The 19,189-nt window shown below is 39.9% G+C and overlaps 2 protein-coding genes across 7 annotated transcripts; one reads left to right on the top strand and one right to left on the bottom strand.

The window, feature by feature from the left end:
* Positions 1–3,609: 3,609 nt before the first annotated feature.
* On the bottom strand, positions 3,610–7,957 carry LOC133710238 (agamous-like MADS-box protein AGL30). Of its 6 annotated transcripts, XM_062136258.1 has the most exons (13): positions 7,808–7,947; positions 7,679–7,714; positions 7,058–7,298; positions 6,484–6,543; positions 6,372–6,390; positions 6,197–6,261; positions 6,091–6,106; positions 5,911–5,972; positions 5,696–5,792; positions 5,391–5,438; positions 5,165–5,292; positions 4,613–4,979; positions 3,610–4,112 (listed from the first exon to the last, which is right to left on the bottom strand). In XM_062136258.1, exons 3-13 carry the CDS (start codon positions 7,240–7,242, stop codon positions 4,101–4,103), a joined length of 1,059 nt encoding a protein of 352 aa, XP_061992242.1. In that variant the 5' UTR covers positions 7,243–7,298; positions 7,679–7,714; positions 7,808–7,947; the 3' UTR covers positions 3,610–4,100. The 6 variants fall into 6 exon arrangements, with proteins under 6 accessions (XP_061992242.1, XP_061992240.1, XP_061992241.1 ...); XM_062136256.1 differs by lacking the exon at positions 7,679–7,714 and having other exon boundaries at positions 7,808–7,957; XM_062136257.1 differs by having other exon boundaries at positions 7,679–7,814.
* Positions 7,958–8,725: 768 nt separating this feature from the next.
* Positions 8,726–9,934, top strand: LOC133710239 (transcription termination factor MTEF1, chloroplastic). Its single transcript, XM_062136261.1, has one exon. The coding sequence runs from the start codon at positions 8,773–8,775 to the stop codon at positions 9,685–9,687; it is 915 nt and encodes a 304-aa protein (XP_061992245.1). The 5' UTR covers positions 8,726–8,772; the 3' UTR covers positions 9,688–9,934.
* Positions 9,935–19,189: the final 9,255 nt, after the last annotated feature.

The raw sequence follows: 19,189 nt of genomic DNA, 5'->3' as shown, positions 1-19,189 counted from the left end.
GGGTTTTTGTCCATTTACACCATTTTTAGAGATTTTTTTCCCACTTACCCCACTAAGTTTTTTTAATTCCCTCTTACCCAAAACACTCTAAGGAGGTCTTCCCTAATACCCCATTAAGATTTTTTTTTTGTTTTTTTTTTTTTTTAATACCATTTTACCCTCACCTTTGTTACTTAGAGAGAGAGAGAGAGAGAATGGAAGAGAGAGAAACCATAGGGGACTTCGCCGGAATCCGGTCACCGGTTGCCGGAATCCGGCCAACTTTCGCCGGAATCCGGTCAAATTTCGCCGGAATCCGGTCACCGGCCGCTGGAATCTGGTCACCGACCTCCGCCCACCGGAATTTGCTGAAAATCTCACCGGAAGGTTTTTTTGCCCCCAATAGATATCTATTGCCCCCCAATAGACCTTTATTGCCCCCTATTGCCCCCCAATAGACGCCTATTGCCCCCCAATAGACGCCTATTGCCCCGATAGTATATTGCCCCCTAATAGACGTCTATTGCCCTCCAATAGACGACTATCAACCATGTATTGCCCCCCAATAGACGACTATCAGTCATGTATTGCCCCCCAATAGACGTTTCGATTACCGAAATGGGAACTAATTTTCCTAAAATTACACAAATAAAACTTTGATTAAAGAAAAAAAAGAGGAGATTACGTCAATTCAAAACGTCTATTGCCCCCCAATAGACGCAATAGACGTCTATTGCCCCCCCAATAGATCTTTAAGAGGCCTCTATTGCCCCAATAGAACCTTTTTTTTTTCTTTCTTTTCATTTTGGGCTTCTGAACCAATTTACAGCAAAAAAAAAAAAAAGAAGTTGATTTGGGCACCCAGAGAAAAGCTCTGGGCACCAAATCGTGGTTCTCCTCCACCACCGGCATACCAGATCCATGTTCTCCTCTGCCACCGGCCTGTGTCGAGGCCGGAGAGCCTGGGTCGAGCACCAGAGGTCAAGCTCGAGTGCCAATTCCCGCCGGAGATGAGCTGCGGTTTTGATTTCGTGATCGGCGAAGCCAAGCAACCGGTAACTTCAGTCTTCAGCACGAACTCGCCGCCGGCAATGGATGGCGCGAACTCCGAGCTCGCTGCACGAACCGGAACTCCGACCTAGCTGCACGGAGGTGACGTAAAGGAGCTCCGAGCTCGCTGCACGAACTCGCCGCCGGCTGTACGATCGATGACGCCGGCTGCACGAACTCGCCGCCGTCTTCTGGGCTGCACAAACTCGTCGCCGGCTTCTGGACTGCACGACTATCGCCGGATGAGAGAGAGAGAGAGAGAGAGAGAGAGAGAGAGAGAGAGAGAGAGAGAGAGAGAGAGAGAGAGAGAGAGAGAGAGAATCAGATCGAAGAGGAGAGAGAGTCAGATCGAAGAGGAGAGAGAGTCAGATTGGAGGGGAGAGAGGAGAGAGAGCTAGATGGCATATGGTGTAATTTATTAATTTGAGTGAGGGTAAAATTGTCTTTTTAATTTAAATTGGGTAGTGGGGAATAAAAATCTGTTGCTGGGATAAGTAGGATAACTTTGGCTCATTTTGGGGCTTTTGGTCAAGGACCCTAGAAAGAAATTGAAGAAATTAATAAACGTGAAATAAGTAAAGAGTTTTAATGTATATGAAACTAAATAAGGGTATAGAGGAAAACTGAAAAGTTGTCTTTTGAGTATATTAATTATCGGGGAAATGCTCATTTACCCAATTTCAGCTTAAAATTTGCCCACTTGCTCCACTAACAGTTTTTTTAACTCTATTTACCCAAAACACTCTAAGAGATTATTTCCCATTTACCCAATTAATTCTTTTTTTATTCTTTTTTGGGACTTTTTTGCCCTCTCCTTCTTTCTCACTTAGAGAGAAAAGTCATCCTCCACCTTGCTGTGCTCCGGTGACCAGTGGCTGGCCGCGGAATCCGGCGACTGATGACCGGAATCCGGAATCCTGCCACCGGACTGTTAACCAGATTCCGGCGTCTGAATTTATTGCCCCCTAAAAATACCCAATAACCATATTATTACCCCTCAGTAATCATATTATTGCCCCCAGTAACCATATTACTGCCCCCCAGTACTCATATTATTGCCTCCAAATAATCATATTATTGCCTCAAATAATCATATTATTGCCCTCAGTGAATTGCATAAACTCCCAAAACCAAAATGAATACACTATAGGCACAATTGATCAATTTATATGCATATTATTGCCCCTCAATACTCATATTATTACCTCCCAATAATATTATTATTGCCCCGCAATAGACATGTATAACTACTCAATAAAACTTTTTTTTTCATTCTTCTGCCAAATTTACCAAAAAAAAAAAACAGAACGACTTCGTCCTCCCCAATCAACAAATTGCTCGGCTTCAAATCCAGATGCACGATCATATTCCAATGACACGGGTAGATCCCAGACAACATCTGCAGCATCCACCTTTTGACCTCACCGCAGCCAATCCCGCCCACCTTCTTCTTCGCCGCTTTGATCAGTCTCCAGGTCACTGGCCAGAAACTCGAGCATGAGCACGGCGTCCTCGTCGTCGAGCCGGAAGTACTAGTACAAAATGACGACGTTGGGGCAGCCGTGGAGCGTCTGGAGGGCCTCGATTTTGCGGAAGGTCGTCTGGTAGTCGTGGACCTCCTTGAGAGCGACGCTAAGGTAGTCGGCGAGACGGCGGGCACGGTAGACGTCGGAGTAGGAGCCGGATCAGACCAGCTCGAGGATCTGGTACTTAGCGATTATCTCGGGTCGGGTGTGGATGCTCCAGCTCTTCGCCAGTGGAGATCGATCAGTTTCAATTTAGAGAGAGAGAGAGAGAGAGAGAGAGAGAGAGAGAGAGAGAGAGAGAGAGAGAGAGAGAGAGAGAGAGAGAGAGAGAGAGAGAGAGAGAGAGAGAGAGAGAGAGAGAGAGAGAGAGAGAATGAGAGGAGAGATTGAGCAGTTTCAATTTAATTAATATGGGTAAAATTGTCAGTAGATGTTAGATTGGGTAAATGAGGTTAAAAAAACTCTTAGTGGAGTAAGTGGCCAATTTTTAAGCTGAAATTGGGTAAGTGGTCACGGCCCCTTAATTATCTGACTTTTATGGATAGTGGAATACACGTGGTGAGCAATGTATAGGAAAGGTAGAAAGGAAAAGGTTGGAGGGGAAAGTTGCATTCACAACAGAAAAAAAAAAGATATGATGTAAGGATAATATCACAAATGGTCACTCAACTTTTACATATTCGACACTTTAGTCACTCACTTTTTAAATATATCACTTGGTCACTCAACTTTAACTCTGTTATTCACTTTAGTCACTTCGTTAATTTTTTTCATCAAGGTACCAATCCCAACTCCCAAGTTCCTCTTCACTGCCTTGGATAAAATAAAAAATAAAATAAATCTTTTTTTCAGCTGTGAATTTTAAATGGTGAAGAGTCAAGGATACCCATTCCCAACTTTCATGTTTCGCTGGAAGTTCCTGAATCACTGGGCATCTCATGAGTCCTTGTCCACCTACTAGACTAGAAAAGTCCAGAAAGGCTTATCCTTCTGAGGAGGAATGAATTAAACAATTTGGCAATTTGCAGTCTAATATAGAGAGTAACATGGAAGTTGTAGAAATTTTTTTCCAATGAGTTTATGCTTTTTGTATTGTATATATTGTTATATTATATAATATGTATTTACTTTTTATTTACAAAGCTCAGATTACTGAAAGGGAACAAGGAGAAGGCAGCATTCTAAACTGCCACTAGCAACCTTGGCAGCCAAGAAAAGTGGGGAGGCAGCTAAAGAAAAACCTCTATAGAACCTATAATTATATATAATAACACACACATGATCTCACTTTTAGAGTTTGGTGCCTCATTCCTAGGCATCAGCACCATCCTTTCCTTATGGCAAGGGACTACTGACGAATGACAGGGCCGTTATGTGGTTGTTGAACTGAGCTCCTGCTGGACAAGGCTTGGTGGTTGCCTTCTATATTTCCACGGCAAAAAATAACAACTGAAAACCGTTTATATGATTCCATTTCTCAAGCACTCATCAAACTGCTGCAGCAACTCCATCAGTGGATGAACGACAAAATCACTCATGGATATCTTAGTTTGTCTGCTGCGTCAAGCAATAAAGATACGTTTATAAGATTTCAACTACAGTAGAGCAAAGTAAACTTCCAGATTGTATCAGAAAACAGCGTACAAGAATGGGGTAAGCAGCACAATGCAGAAGTGCTTACTGAAAGAGTTGGGAAATAAACAATATATTTACTTTGCCGTTTACTTCTAAACAATTACATTATAGTCATAAAATGTGAAAAGCATTCCGCAATAGGCAATTTTTATGCGAGAAAAAGGCACCCCAGCCACACATATTAACAAAAGGTTAACACCACCAGTAAACTTTTTTTTTTTTTTTTTGGTTACAACTAGTAAACTAATTTTAGCTAAAGGAAAAAGAGCACAATTTATCTTTTGGTAGAAGTAACATCTTCATTTACACAGTTCCAGGAGGTAAAAGTTCAAATTGAAGGGCAGATATCAGTCAATAGGCTTACCATAAGAGTAACAAGCAAGAAAAAATTACTAAGAAATCCAGATACAAGATTAACTGACCTGGGAATATAAATGCTCGTCAAACATAGTAACAGCACAGGGACCAGATGTAGATGCCCAACTATGCTGGGTAGCGAAAAAATCAGGTCTAGGAGCTTCAAAGCTTCCATTAACATGATATTCCACAGGGTTTTCTTGAGGACTCATTTCTGTGGGTTGTTGAAATTTTGTATCGGTCAACATATTGAGATTGTATGGAAGGTAGGAGGAAAACTGCCCGCCCAGCTGTAGCCTCAGTGGCGCAGTTCTGCTCAAGTCATTTAGAATACCGTTTTCCTGACCAGAGTTGGAAATCTCTGGACTTTTTCCTGTCCCAAGGTAACCAGAGTAACTGCCAAAGGAGGAACTTGCAGAACATTCTATATCCCTGAAAAAATGACATTGATACAGATAGTTACATTTGTTTTCCAACGAGATCCATGTAAAGAGTTACAAGTTATTAAATACATATTCTTTTCTTATCAACTGTTAGTTTGTCTATTTTAATATTTGTTGTGAACTTAGGATTCCTGGGAGAACTTATATGCTAGTATGTACTTTTAGACAACTCACCTATGAGGAAGCAAGTTCGGGTCCTCTGGTAAAACGATATGCCGGTTTTCATTACTAGGAATCCATGGCAGAGGCTGGAGTTGTTGCTCAGTACTCATGCTGAAGGGTATATGCAATCCATTTTGGAACTGCAAGATGAGAATTATAAAAAACTGAATCTTTGGACCATATAATTATGTAAATAACACATCAGAAGAGCTTACTCAAATCAGAAGAAATTCTTTACCTGACTGGTGCATTCTAATGACATTAGTTGTTGTTTTTGTAAGTTTTCCTGCCAATAGATAGCATAGCACTAGTATCACAAGGTCTAGAAGTAAATGAAAGCAAGTAAAAGTAGCACAATCTGATGGCATTTGGAAACTATGAAAAAAGAAGATATTCAGGTTATTATACATTATATTGTCAAATGGTGTCAAGTTTTTATTATACTGTGGTTTGAATCCCTATACTTGTTAAGCAGCAATCCTAATATCAACAGGGCATGCTAAATTTCTTATAATGAGATCTACAACTGGAGCAGTATGATACCTTATGTGTTCGAATCTGGTTAAGCGATTCTCTAATTGAATCTTCCATTTGCCCCAACTGATCTACACTGTTGATCTTATCAGGGTTCATCCAACAGCTGCAGAATTCAAGATTTGCATAACATTAGTACGGGATCATTAACCACAGGGTTCTACAGCAATATAAGTGAATGTAACCAGAAAACACAACTCAGACCCAAATTTTCTGGCATTCACCTTAATCTCTTCTTTATTTCGGAAAGTTGGGTTTGCAATAACCTAGATTGGTTACTCAAGTCCTGTGCAGAGAGATAATATGAGACGGGGGAAAAAATTGCAACCATGAACAGTTAAGATCAAGATACTTGTCTGAAAAAAAAAAAATTAATGCTGGAAAATAATGGTTTGCATGCCTACCTCAACCGTTTGAGAACTGAAACAAACAAGAAAAGAAAAGGAAAATTAGTTTTCATTACAAAGTTTTTGATAAACATTTTTAACCTTGTACTGTAGGCCTACATACCTCGTACCCAAAAATTCTTGTATATTCACATCATGGTCCAACTTCTTGAATGTTTTCTTCAGTGCCTAAACTCTCAACAAGAACAAAATTATGTAACAGATAGCAATAGTGATACATATGCCGTATCCAAAAAAGAAAAACAGAGGATGATAACAGCATGAATCAAGGGACTTACTTCAAGGCTTTCCAGTTTCCTGTTTGAATCCAAAGAAAAGCAACTTAGAGAGGATTCTCTTTTCGATCAAATGGAGTAATGATTTTTTTATTCAGTGAAAAATATTTTGTACCTTTTAGCTCTTTCCTGTGGAGTTAGTTGGGAAAACTTTGCTATAACCTCTTCAATGCTACTAAACACAACAACAAAAAAGAAAAGAACAAAGTCACTGATGATGGAGGCGGATATTCAATTTCTCATCGAACATTATGCTATTAAGGATAGACAGACATCATGTATATGCCGGTGCATGTATGTGATGTACAGCAATCTCGGTCATTGCAAGTAAATATGAGCTATTCTACATCTAAGAACAACAGTATGACTTATTCAAAACTCATGAAAATTTAAAATGCGAAGGTATGTTGTATTGTTTTCTCTTCTATTTCTCACACATCTTCTAGAAGTCGGTACAAAAGATATTTAATCATCCTTCTCCTTAGTCCTTGCTTTGTTAGGTCCGCATTGTAAGTATTGAAATGAAGACAATTTGATAAGGAACCCAAATAGCTGAAAGATTTTAGATTAACAAGTCTGAACTATTCTGAGAAACCTGTATAGCTTCCAAAAGAAATCATAGAGACTAGTGTGATTATATAATCCTCTTCATGCTACAAATTGTTAATCTTCGAATGAAATGTGCATACCTGCGTTTTCCGCTGCATAAAGAAGGCTTCCCAGTCGGGGAAAACATAAGAAGGACAATGTCTATGTCACATAGTATAGATAATTCATTAGCCTTTTTCATGATGCCATGCTTCCTTTTGGCATAAGTTGCTTGACGCCCATTTGTATTCTCCAACCTCTTTATCTTTAGCTTTACCCTTCCCATTCTGCACCTTCCTTACTCGTGATTCCCCTCTTCGAAATCCCAAAATAATCAAAAGCCTACCACAAAATCATACATATTGTTGTTCATGACATTCAATCCACCACAAAATTGACAATTCTAGCTCACAATTCATCAAGCATTAACAGACAAGTTTGCAAAACCGATCCGGCTAGAAATTCAATCGTACAGAGAAATTAACCGGAGAGATTAAAATCGTATACGCCATGATATATAAAGAAACAAAATTTAACCAAACTCCATTTGAGAATTGAAGCTAGAAGGGGTAACAAAGTAACCCGACAGATCAAAAAAATCCAATACCCCTTTAGAGAATCAGAGACTTGTTGATAATTCGGGCTTAAACCAAGAAACCATGAACAAAAAATAGTAAATGGGAAAAAGGATCAGATGAAAAAACACAAAAAGGGAAACTTACCGGGAAATCAAAATTAGAAAATGAAAATCCAAACGTCTGAAATGCTCGGACAGAGAGATTGGCAGCCAATAGGAGATTGATTATTCAAAAGCCATAGAGAGAGAGAGAGAAGGGTGTGTGAGAGCTTACGAATAGCTTTACATAACACGACCGGGTGGCCACGAAAATCGGTAAACGAAACAGCGCGGGAGAATCGGGAACGTCGGAAATTCCAAAACCAACCAAACAATTGTCTTTAATTTCTGCCCTTGGCCTCCGTGCTGTGTCACCGAGCAACCTCGTACTCTGAGGTTTCGGGCCGTTTAATATATAGTCGGTGGGTTTTGGAGCTTAAATTCTGTGAAATTCCGGTCTTGTCCAGTTTCTATGTGCTGTTTCAATTGAGAAGATGGAGTCCTTTGAGGTCATTTTAGGAACCAACCTAATGGTGGGAAATGGATTTCAAAGATGGAAATGTATGGTCATGTTTAACTAAATTACTCACTTGTAATTCCTTGGATGTAAAGTTTCCATTGGTTTGGTTCCTTGGTCATGAGCAAAACAAAAACCAGGCACTTACTTGGAAGTAAATCCTACAATGAGATTAGTTTTTATTGGAGACACATTCTTTTTCTGTTGTTGGATGGAGGCGTAACGAAGTGAATAGCCTTCAATTTTAGACCTCATAATAATTTATCATTTGGCATGTTCAAAAGAATTTTTAAATGGCGATTAATATAAGATAATGATTGCTGACTCATTCGATGTAAGGTCAATGCTGGTTCATGTATATGAATTATAAAACAAAAGTAAGTGGCGAGTCAAACATTTGAAAAAGAAAAATCAAACAAATAAGATTAAAAAATGAGTGATACAAATTAGATAATAACATGAAATCACTAACTAGATGTGTCTTGACAAGATTTGTGACACCTCATACCAACCAAAGAAGGGAAGGTTTTTAATAGAAAACTCATATGATCAAGTGAGATAATTCCGACGACGTGTCGTATGTCAAAAAAATTGATCGGAGGAGGGCCTTGGATAAAAAAAAGGTCATGACTCATGATGATCTTCCACCGCGTACGCGCTAGACCGTCCTCCGACCTCACACCATGACACTCCGACCTCACACTCTCTTCCTCCCTCAAGCCTCCTTAACCCCCCCATCTCCTAAACCCTCCAAAACCCCTTCCAACTCCTTCACCCCAACTCTCAATTCCCCAATCTACCCCTCCCTCTCCCTCCACCACCACCACCCAACCGACTCCGGCATCCTCTTCCGCGAAAAGCTCATCTACCTCGAAACCCACCTCAACGTCAATCCCCAAAAAGCCCTCCATCTAAACCCCGACTTCCGCTCCTGCCCCCTCTCCTCCGTCAAGTCCGTCGAGCACTGCCTCTCCTCCATGGGCATCGAGCTCTCCGCCATGGGCCGCATCCTCGACATGCACCCCCAGCTCCTCACCGTGGACCCCCACTGCCACCTCTACCCCGTCTTCGACTTCCTCCTCCACGACGCCCATATCCCCTTCCACGATATCCGCAAGTCCATCATCCGCTGCCCCAGGCTCCTCGTCTGTGACGTCAGCAACCAACTCCGACCCGCCTTGGAGTTCCTGACCCACCAACTAGGTTTTAAGGGCGTGACGTGCCAGACCACGGTCCTATTGGTCTCCAGCGTTAGAGGTACCCTTTCGCCCAAGATTGAGTATTTGCAGAGTCTGGGGCTGAGTCACGCCGAGGTGGCCAACATGGTGATAAGGTCGCCGGCGCTGTTGACTTTAAGCATACCCAACAATTTCATGCCGAAAGTCGAGTATTTAGTGCAAGAGATGAAGAAAGATGTGAAGGAGCTCAAGAGGTTTCCTCAGTACTTTTCGTTTAGTTTGGAGGGGAAGATTAAGCCTAGGCACAGATTGTTGGCTGAGCACGGCTTTTCGCTTCCGTTGAGGGACATGTTGAGGGTTAGTGATGGCGAGTTTAATGCTATGTTGATTGAGATGCGATTGGATTGCAGAGGCTTCTAGTCATTAACTTGAAATTTGTATATGGAAATGATGATAGTCAAATTTTGATGATCTGCATTTGCATACCATTGAGTCCCCCTTTTGTTACCTGTGTTTAAGCTAGGTGAACATACCAGACTAGAGCTATATATATTCAGATGATTCTGTATGCGGTGGTTTAGGGTAGTGCATTATCAATTACATCCCAGTCTGCTCATGTTTTATCAAGTGCGTGTTTGCGCAAAGTATAGAATCGTGATTAACATGATTTTCAATGGTAATTCAGATATTGGCATTGTGTTATCTTTGTGCATAGTGTCACTGGTTCTGGATAAATGTGTTGGCCTGACGTTTCGTAGAGTAATTATAGATTTCATATATGGGCTAGGACATTTTGGGAACAATTCTTTTCAAGTTCTATGGCATTCTTGGGCCGAGGACATTGTTGCTGAACTTATTATGATATAGATACACTCGTTTCAACCCCTTGCTCATATTATTTGAATTTGATGGATTGCTGTTTCTCTTTTAAACTGGACCTTACTTTGGAACTAGATCCTTCATCATCTGAGATTATGTTAGCACTGAAAAGTGATCATTAGAGGATCAGAATTGAAGTCAAAATTTGGAATTCACGTCCTCTGATTCGATTCCAGGTCCTTGATGTGGGATTGAAGAGGTCAGTTTGAAATTAGGGCTGTTCTCAAACTTAGCTGAGTAAATCTACTGTATGATACCCTGATATCCTCTCTCTTTTGCTGCCTGCCTTGCTGTCCTTCTAAATGATCGAGTGATTTGAATATATAAATTTTGTAAAAAATGAGTTGAGACTTTGTGTTTCTTGATGATATGGATCAATGCTAATTGCGATTAAAAATTTCAGATAATGAATGTGTGAAAGTTTGAGAGAGAGGTTTGTAGAGGTTCCTTTGAATTTTTGTATCTGTTACTCTCTAGGAGCATATGTAAACATTGGGAGTCAAAGAATATGACCGAGTGTTTGCCAAAAAAAAAACGAAAAAGAAAAGAATATGACTGAGTGGAGTGGAATAAAATGGGACATGTTTTCTATGATATAGATTCTATAATTCAATGTTTTATATATTGATGACCAGTGATGTTTAGTGTTTGCTGCATTATTACAAATAGTACCTTTCTGATATCAAAAGTTCATAGAATCTGAACAATGATAGAGAGGCTGAACTAATTCTGTACGATGGTTATGATTGTGATCCCTCCATTTACTTGTACTCTGTTCATTGTTGGACTCTGGATTTGTAGCCTATGATTATGATGAATCATAATTGAAGCATATAATGTACTTATGATCTGGATACAGCTACATATATTGTAGCAGTCAGCATTGTTTAGGTACTTAATCCCTCTGCTTCAGTTGAAGACTATTCAATTTCCTGAGTGCATTAGACTATAGGTGCAGGGAAAGTAGTGGAGGGGCTTGTATGCCATACATCCTTTTACGTTTTGTTTGCTCTTCATAGATCTTCCCGTATACTTTATCATCTGCAACAGAAACTGGGCGAACGCACTACAATTGTGACTAGTGCCCTTTGAATGCCATTGTAATTAGTTTTTGAGCTTGACCGTAATATAAGCTTCTGTAATAATGTGGACAAGTTTGATATGTCGGCAGGCTTGGTTGCCTACCGTTTATATTTTCTGTCATGCTCATAGGTCTTTCCTCGGCTTTTCTGCTGTCCATGCAATTTTCTCTGCTTGTTCATCAACTGTTTCACTGCGCCTCGTTGTTCTGAATCTGAACTGTTTTTCTGTGACTTGTGGGCTCTTGTGGCTCCATACCCATGAGTCTTCATGATGTGAATCAATGAGTAATCTGGTGTGGCAGCGAATCAATCAGCGATGCAAAAAAGTTTCTGTAACTTATTGGATGCGGATATGGGCCCCTTGACTGGCGAAATGGGCCAGACTTATTGGGTTGGCTACCACCTACTCTTAAAAAACCTTCCCGTTGCCCCAAAGATAAGAAATCTTTAGACTCCATTTTTTGCATTTTTTTTTGTTTAGCCGCCAATTTGCTACCCTAGTGTGAAGTCTAGTGTGTCGGACTGTCAGTATAGATTTCGAGTGTGAAGTCTCGTCTGGGCAAGGTTCTCATTATCATCTTCTTGTTGGAAGTTGATAATAAATAGTATTTGAGCTCCATAACTCGTTGTAATCGTTTTATTATTAATGAAATTCTTTTCAAATTTAAAAAAAATTTTGTTACTTTAGTGTTAATTTGCTAACTTAGATTTTGACAATTAGTCAATTTGCTTGTCTACCTTATGTTTTTAAAATTAGTCAATTTACTACTTTTTCGTCATATTAATTCGTCTATTTCTTCGTCCAAACATTAATTAATTTTGAATACCTATTGTAGCAAATGGCTAGGTTTGAAAATTTAGGGTGCTTAATTAATTAATGTTGAAAGTTTAAAGTAGTAAATTTGACGGAAGAGTAGCAAATTGGTTAAATAAAATCTAAGATAGTAAATTAGCGAAATTATGCATTTTTTCTTGAAGGTTAGATTAGATATTTAGATTAGACTTGCATGACTAAGGTATATGTGATTGCCTATATGGGGAGGCAGGCTCAATGATAGCAGCGACAGCCAAGGTTTGTTGAATATAAGAAAGGGGCAGATTTTATCTTAGAGAAAAATTCAGTCACCGTCCCCAAACTATGTTGCCAAGGTCAATTTGATACCCGAACTCTCAAAAATACTAATGTGATACCCAAACACGTATTTTGACATCAATGTGATACTTCCGTCAAAAATTCCTAACGGGGCCGTATGTTTGCTGACGTGGCAAGCACGTGGGGTCCTATGTGATATTTTTATCAAGGGCATAATAGTCTTTTACTATTAACTAATTTAAAATAATAATAATAATAAAAACGAAGCACAGAGCTCCATCTCTCCCCCCCCCCCCCCCCACTCGGTTCTGGTTTTCGGGTTTTTGTGGCTTTGGAGGCTATCAGTCTCTCGCTCTCTCTCCTTCTCTCGACCCCGTCTCCTCTCTCTCACCAACTTCATCCTTGATTTCTTCACTATCCACCATGCCTCCATATCCATAGGACCTATTGGTACTCCTCCACGACCAGCCAATCCGGACACCAACATCGACGACGACGATGCCGCCGCAGCCGTCGATTTCGAAGATGACAAGGATCACCATCCCCAAAACGACGCCGTTGTTTTCCCACTCGCAGCTGCTCCCCAATGGCGAATTGTGAACCAGGGGCAGAGGGGAGTGTCGTCACTCAGATTAAACGACGACGTCGAGGGCTATGCGCAGCTGCTGGCGGAGGTGGCGTCGGAAGTGGTCGAGCGGCCTTGATGGTGGCGGTGGCCGTGCGTTCATCAACAGCTTGGGTAAAGATTAGATTTTTTTTTTTTTTTTTTGTGGTAAATTCTAGGTGTGTGATATTGAGGATGGTTGATGTTATGGTTATTGGGTTTGTGATTGTGATTGGGTGTGTTCACATTGAAGAGAAGCAGAACGGCTAGCTTGTGGAGGGAGGACCAGCCGCCGGGAGGCTCGAAGAAGGCGGCAGAGACAAGATCGGAGACGATGAAGCAATGTTCTAATCGATCTCTTATGAACATCTCCATTACTTTCTGGGTTTTCAATCGAAGAACCTCAAACTCTTGGTTGCTCTCTTCCTCAAGCATCAAAGCAGAAACTCTTGGTTATTTTCTAGTTATATTTCTGATTCTTCAAGGTTAAAGTCTCTCTCTGAAACTCTTGGTGAGTTACTGTGTTGAAATTGGAAGTATGTAGCTTCATACTATGCCTCAATTTATATTTAGGGATCAGATTTTAAAATGGCTTTGCTTTCGATTCGAGTCATGCAAAAATCATGTATGTAATCTAGCCGAAATTATTTTTGTTATGTTGTTTGTCTGGAAATTGAATTGCAAAGGTTATGGGGTGAGGCAAGAGGCTGCGGTGGCATACGGTGCTCTTTGTGCTGTGGTTTGTTCAATTCCTATAACTTCAAATGGAAGACAGAACCATGTTATGCTTGGGAACTTGGTTGACCAGTTCGTTGGTTGGGCGCTGCCTTTGCTTAGCAATTTCACCGTGATTAGATTGATCGAGCTATCGAATTGTATTGGCTTGTATTGTACTATTGTATGATTAAAATCATTAAATTGGGGTGGGTGGCTGGTGGCTGATGACGTTGTTAGGTAAGTAAGGAAATGTGGTGGTGGAGCTTGCAGCGGAAGTTGCGGCGGTTTGGCTAAAGGATCCCAGAAGAAGAAGAAGAAGAGAAAGAAGAAAAAGAAATGAAAAGAAAAAAAATAAATTGAAAAAGGGTAAATTGGTCATTTTACTTTTTTTTAGGCCCACGTGCTTGCCACGTCAGCAAACAGACGGCCCCATTAGGGATTTTTTACGGAAGTATCACCTTGATGTCAAAATACGTGTTTGGGTATCACATTGATACTTTTGAGAGTTCGGATATCAAATTGGCCTTAGCAGCATAATTTGGAGACGGTGACTGAATTTTTCTCTTTATCTTACATGAATAATTTACTGTTTCAAAGTCATAACAATTTCATAACTGTCACTTTAACTGTTACGGATGATGTCACGACTATAAAATCAGAGTAAATAAACAAGCTTTATGTCCTCGACGGCTCGACCCAAGGGCATACTCCATCACACTTGACGGCTTCTCTTAATTGCCAAGAAGGAGGTGGGTCTGCAAAGATGGGTCGATCGACCACCACCTTCACTCTTACGAGTCCTCAGAAGTGACAGGTTGCCTGGTCTTCCATGAGTTCTCTGTCCCTTTCTTTTGGTTTTTGGTTGGTTTGAGGGTCTCCTTCCTTGTCTTGTTCATGTCGAACTGGTTGGAGGGATGATTTTTCCTCTCTTTTGTTGCTGTGTATTTGGTCTTTTTGGGCCTTCCCCTTGGGCTTTTCCTTGGGTGTTTTTTAATTGAAGTCTATTCACCAAAAAAACAAAAAGGGCAAACTCCATTGTTGTAATTTCGTGAAAATCCGAGGCATCTGAAGTTATGATCAAACTCATTGATTTGGCGGTATTAAGCAATAGACTTGGACAATCCATCCGTCTAAAACAAATATGGAAAGCACAAACTGCAGTAATTATTTAGGGTTTGATTGCAGAAGACTCAATTTACCACACTGACCAAAAAGATGGAAGAAGGAACCAGCTGCTACCGAGAACAAGCTAAGCTAGCTAGGAGAAAAAGCACCTATTTGTCCATCGGATTTAAGCTTGCACTCTCACACGAGTGGCCCATTCGCATTTGTTAAATTAGGGGCGGTTCTTCTTTGTCTATAAAAAGCAAGCAGCTCAAGAACCTCTTTGGGAATGAGGTTAATTCAGCTTTCTGAATCACTGACCAATCACTCCATGCATGCACATTATGATGCATTATCCGACTCTACTGCGCAAAGTTTAGAGCCTTTATTTATTCTCTGAAATGACCAATCGCTGATGCTAGCCTAGCCTAGCCTAGCACTGGCTAGCTCGTTTGCTGGTTTTAAGAAACTTTAAGCCTGTGAACCAGACCAGTGTTGCTACTGGAACTTGTAAGAGGATACATGCGCAATAGCCAGCATTAACAATTATGGACAAATATCGTTAAGTTAGCTTGGGATTAGATTTAGATTGGATTGGACTGGCCATTCTGCATTATGCAGAACAAATCTGCATGCTTGCTAGCTAGCTGTTTAGAAACAGAGAAAGAAAGAAAGCAGTTATGTATGTGGTTTTGATGCAATCATTATAAAGCAAGGCATATATGTGATAGTAACTAATCACTCACATAGTTTGCTTTGCTGGTGGGTCTCAACAATGTGTGGTTTCTGGTGTTTACTATTTATCGCAGATGATCTGTTAATTTAATGATGTATGAGATTAGGTACAGCCGTAGAGCGGTGGAGGAGAGATAATATGACAGGAATGTGACCAAAAATCCAAAATTTTATAGTGCATCCAATTATTGAAATTCCGCAATTGAGAATAGTTAAATTAGTTAATGTTTACGATACGTACTATGTGTGAGACATAATGAGCCGGTCCAACCAATCCGATATATAACACCCCAGACTTAGAGTGTGTACTATATAATTACTTTATCCATCAACCCTAGCTAGCTAGCCATATGTTGATATGAAATGTTACATGACTGCACGGATCTGCAATCGAAAAACCCATTAATTGGATGTATAGTGTATAGTAAGGTCCTTGGCTAGTCTTCCCATTTGTCAAACACTAGCCTACTGATTAAAGGGTCACATCAATGCTCGTAGTAGTTCTGAAGATTAATGATCAACATGATATCTTTGAATCTTTTCTCGTTTAAGACTTTAAGTAGTTTGATTTGGAGTGACAATTAACTGCAGTTAAAAAGCGGCCACTAATTGATTAGTATAACTGCATAAAGGCTCGGATCGGACATGTAAACTTCGGCAGAAATGCAGGTCTGTTTAAACGGTGCAACAATTTTGTGTAGGTCAAAAGGTCCGCTGCAAAACCGATCTCTGTACCGATTAAGGTGAACTTATTAAAAGTAGAACGCGATGAATATATTATTACCATGTATGATAAGCAATTAAGCAGTAGTACTCACTACTCAGCACATGCATGTCTAGGAGCTTTGTCGAGTAAACGACAGGGTTTTGATGGTACGGTGGTGAGTCCAAAAGGACCATGAACCGTTGGACCTGTTTTGTTTTCTTTGCAAACCAGCAGAGGGGGTCTCCAGCGCACGTGGGACCTCTCTGTGTGTACCATCACCTGCCTGCTCTGTTCTACTTGCTCATTGATCAGAAATTCAGAACCAGAAACATTTAGGTACACCCAGAAAATAAAATAATTCAATTGTTTAAAGAGGGAGCTCTGAGCTACCTAGCTTTGCTACGTCATGACTCATGATCAGTTTGAATTCAACAGTGTAGAGTAGAGACATGCATTTTCTTCCCATTTGGTTATGATAATAAATGTAAATTCAGTTTCAGTCGTAAAGCAAAGATGGAAGAACCCCAGAAATAAAAAGGTAGAGTACTGTAGATGGATGGAGAGACAGACAATTCTTCTCTCTCGATTTCGATCTTTCTGTGTCATCGTTTAACGAAGCAGTGTTGTGTCTGTGTGTCTGTCACTGTGTGTGTGTGTGTGTCTCTCTCTCTCTCTCTCCTCTCCATAGCTAATCAATGAAAGAAAATCTCCAACGAAATCAACCCCCATTGTCCTTTTCCTTCTTGCATCTCTCTCACAGTTACTTAACTTCTTACACGCATGTACACCATTAAAACTGTGCACCACAATATACATTCTCAAGACCCGAACATCTGATTCATTTATTTTTACTGTACAGTACGTACTGTTCAATTATTTCAAGAATCAGATTCAGTTTCACTGTTTCAGATTCATATCCAGAGATATGTATAATTTAAACAGGCAAAACGAAAAACGAGACGAACAGGACAGAGTGGTTAAGTTGAATTCAAAATTTGAAACCGTACGTACTCCTGCTTTTTTACTTTCCATGAGTTTTCAATTATTGCTTCTTTTACATGATGGAAATAACATCGAGGAAAGGAGAGTGGGAAAAACCAAGCAGTGTATAGCTATATATGGGGTTAGGAAGGGGGTAGCATTGAATTTTGGAATTTGGAATAGGAAGTAGATTGGTGGCTAGCTGGGTTTGTTGTTTGCACTGGTACGTCATATCTGCATCATTTAATTTTCCTGTTTAGGTAAGCGAGGTTACTGACTGTTAACGCTTATTTATATGACAGCAGTCGTTTTTATCTATATCTGGCAAAAGATCATCAATCCTGAGGAATTAGATGCTTTGTAGTTACTAGTTACACAGACCCACTGAGCGACTCGATCAGCGCGTGTTACTGACCCCCCCCCATATAATAAATATTATATCGATCTATCATATGAATCGTCTGCCTCTATCTCAGTATATATCTCTGGACTCCGGAAACTGGAAACGTATATCTATCATATGCTGACTTCATCAGCTGGTGTACTAGTTTTATACTTTTATACTGATCGATGACATAGATATTGATCATTCATGGAGGTGGAGCTAGGGAGCTTTACGGTGGTTGTAGTAGTGACGTAGCCACAGGAACCAAGTTCAATCCTGAACTAACTGGCCAGCGAGGTTTCAGCTACACTTCGATCATTCTTAGGGTTTTGGTTTAGGGTTTAGGTAAAATTTAAAATACACGTATGTAGGCCATGATTTTACTGTTTTACATGGTGACATCATCATCACCATGGATGCATTGCATGCTTCATCTTCCATATTATCCTGCTTAGAGCTGTAGGAACTCTTGAGTCTTGATCATGATCGTGATTGATTGTTACGTATTTCTCATGACCCCCAACCTAGCTTGTTAATTGGCCATACCTTGATATTTTAAAGAATTAATCATACGCATCTAGATATATTTCAATAAACTTAGAATATTATGCTTCTCATTATTAGTAACATATGATGATAATGATTAGTTGGACAATTTTGGTCCTTTTTTTTTTATAAATTAAATACATGATTATGTAATATTAGTTCATCTGCGATAGTCGATTTGGGGTGATTAACACCCACCCACAATCTTGAAATAAATGAGTCATCACAACAGGAAACCCACCGCCCGTTCCTCTATTTTATTTTATTAATAAAAATAAAAGTACAAGAAGAGAGAGGGGGACAAGAACTAAAACCTCTCCAAGAAAAAAATGAAGTAAGATACTCAAAAAGAGCAACCATGTAGTAGAAACCATTTGTGCATCAAGCATACCAAAATTAGCCAATGTAGAAATTTGGTAAGCCCCGCATATTATGAACAAAAGCAGCCGAAGCACAAGGAAGGGATGAGTCCTGCCAATAATGCCCCTCATGATCCACCCCAAAATTAGCTAAGCAATTACAATTACCCACTTGATTTTCTTCTCGATAAATATGTCAGAATCGAACCTGCATGGAGGAGAGAATGGTATTGAATATTAGATGAGGTCTAAGATTGGAATTTATATTCCATATTAAAAGACCAACCCTACTTAATTAAACATTTTACAAATGCATAATAGTTGATTTTCAATATATACATGACCGAAATACACATAGATACTAGCTAGTTGCTTCTTTAATTAAAGTGTATTTCTTTTGTCGCTCTGAGTGAATTGCGTTAATTCCTTGCAGTTTGTGCGGGTATATGTCTGTCACCAGGGTTTCCAAATAATGTTCCACGCTTATGACAATGATTCATAACTAAAATACTGTTGAACCTAACAGATGCAGTGTAAAATTAAACTCAGCATTAAGTAGTCAACTCTACAAGCTGTTGCCACTCGATTTTATCAGCTTTTGAATAATTTGTACTTGTATTAATTTGGTTTTGTTTGGGAACAATACGTACTGGGGAAGGAAGGGAGATCGAGGGGTCGACATTGTTTGATGTACTTATCGCCACTTAAAGACTTGAGGACAGAAATGCTGT

The sequence above is a fragment of the Rosa rugosa genome, chromosome 5 (genome assembly GCF_958449725.1).
Source record: "Rosa rugosa chromosome 5, drRosRugo1.1, whole genome shotgun sequence".
NCBI classification, from domain to species: Eukaryota; Viridiplantae; Streptophyta; class Magnoliopsida; order Rosales; family Rosaceae; genus Rosa; species Rosa rugosa.
This window is presented reverse-complemented; position numbering and strand designations above follow the sequence as displayed.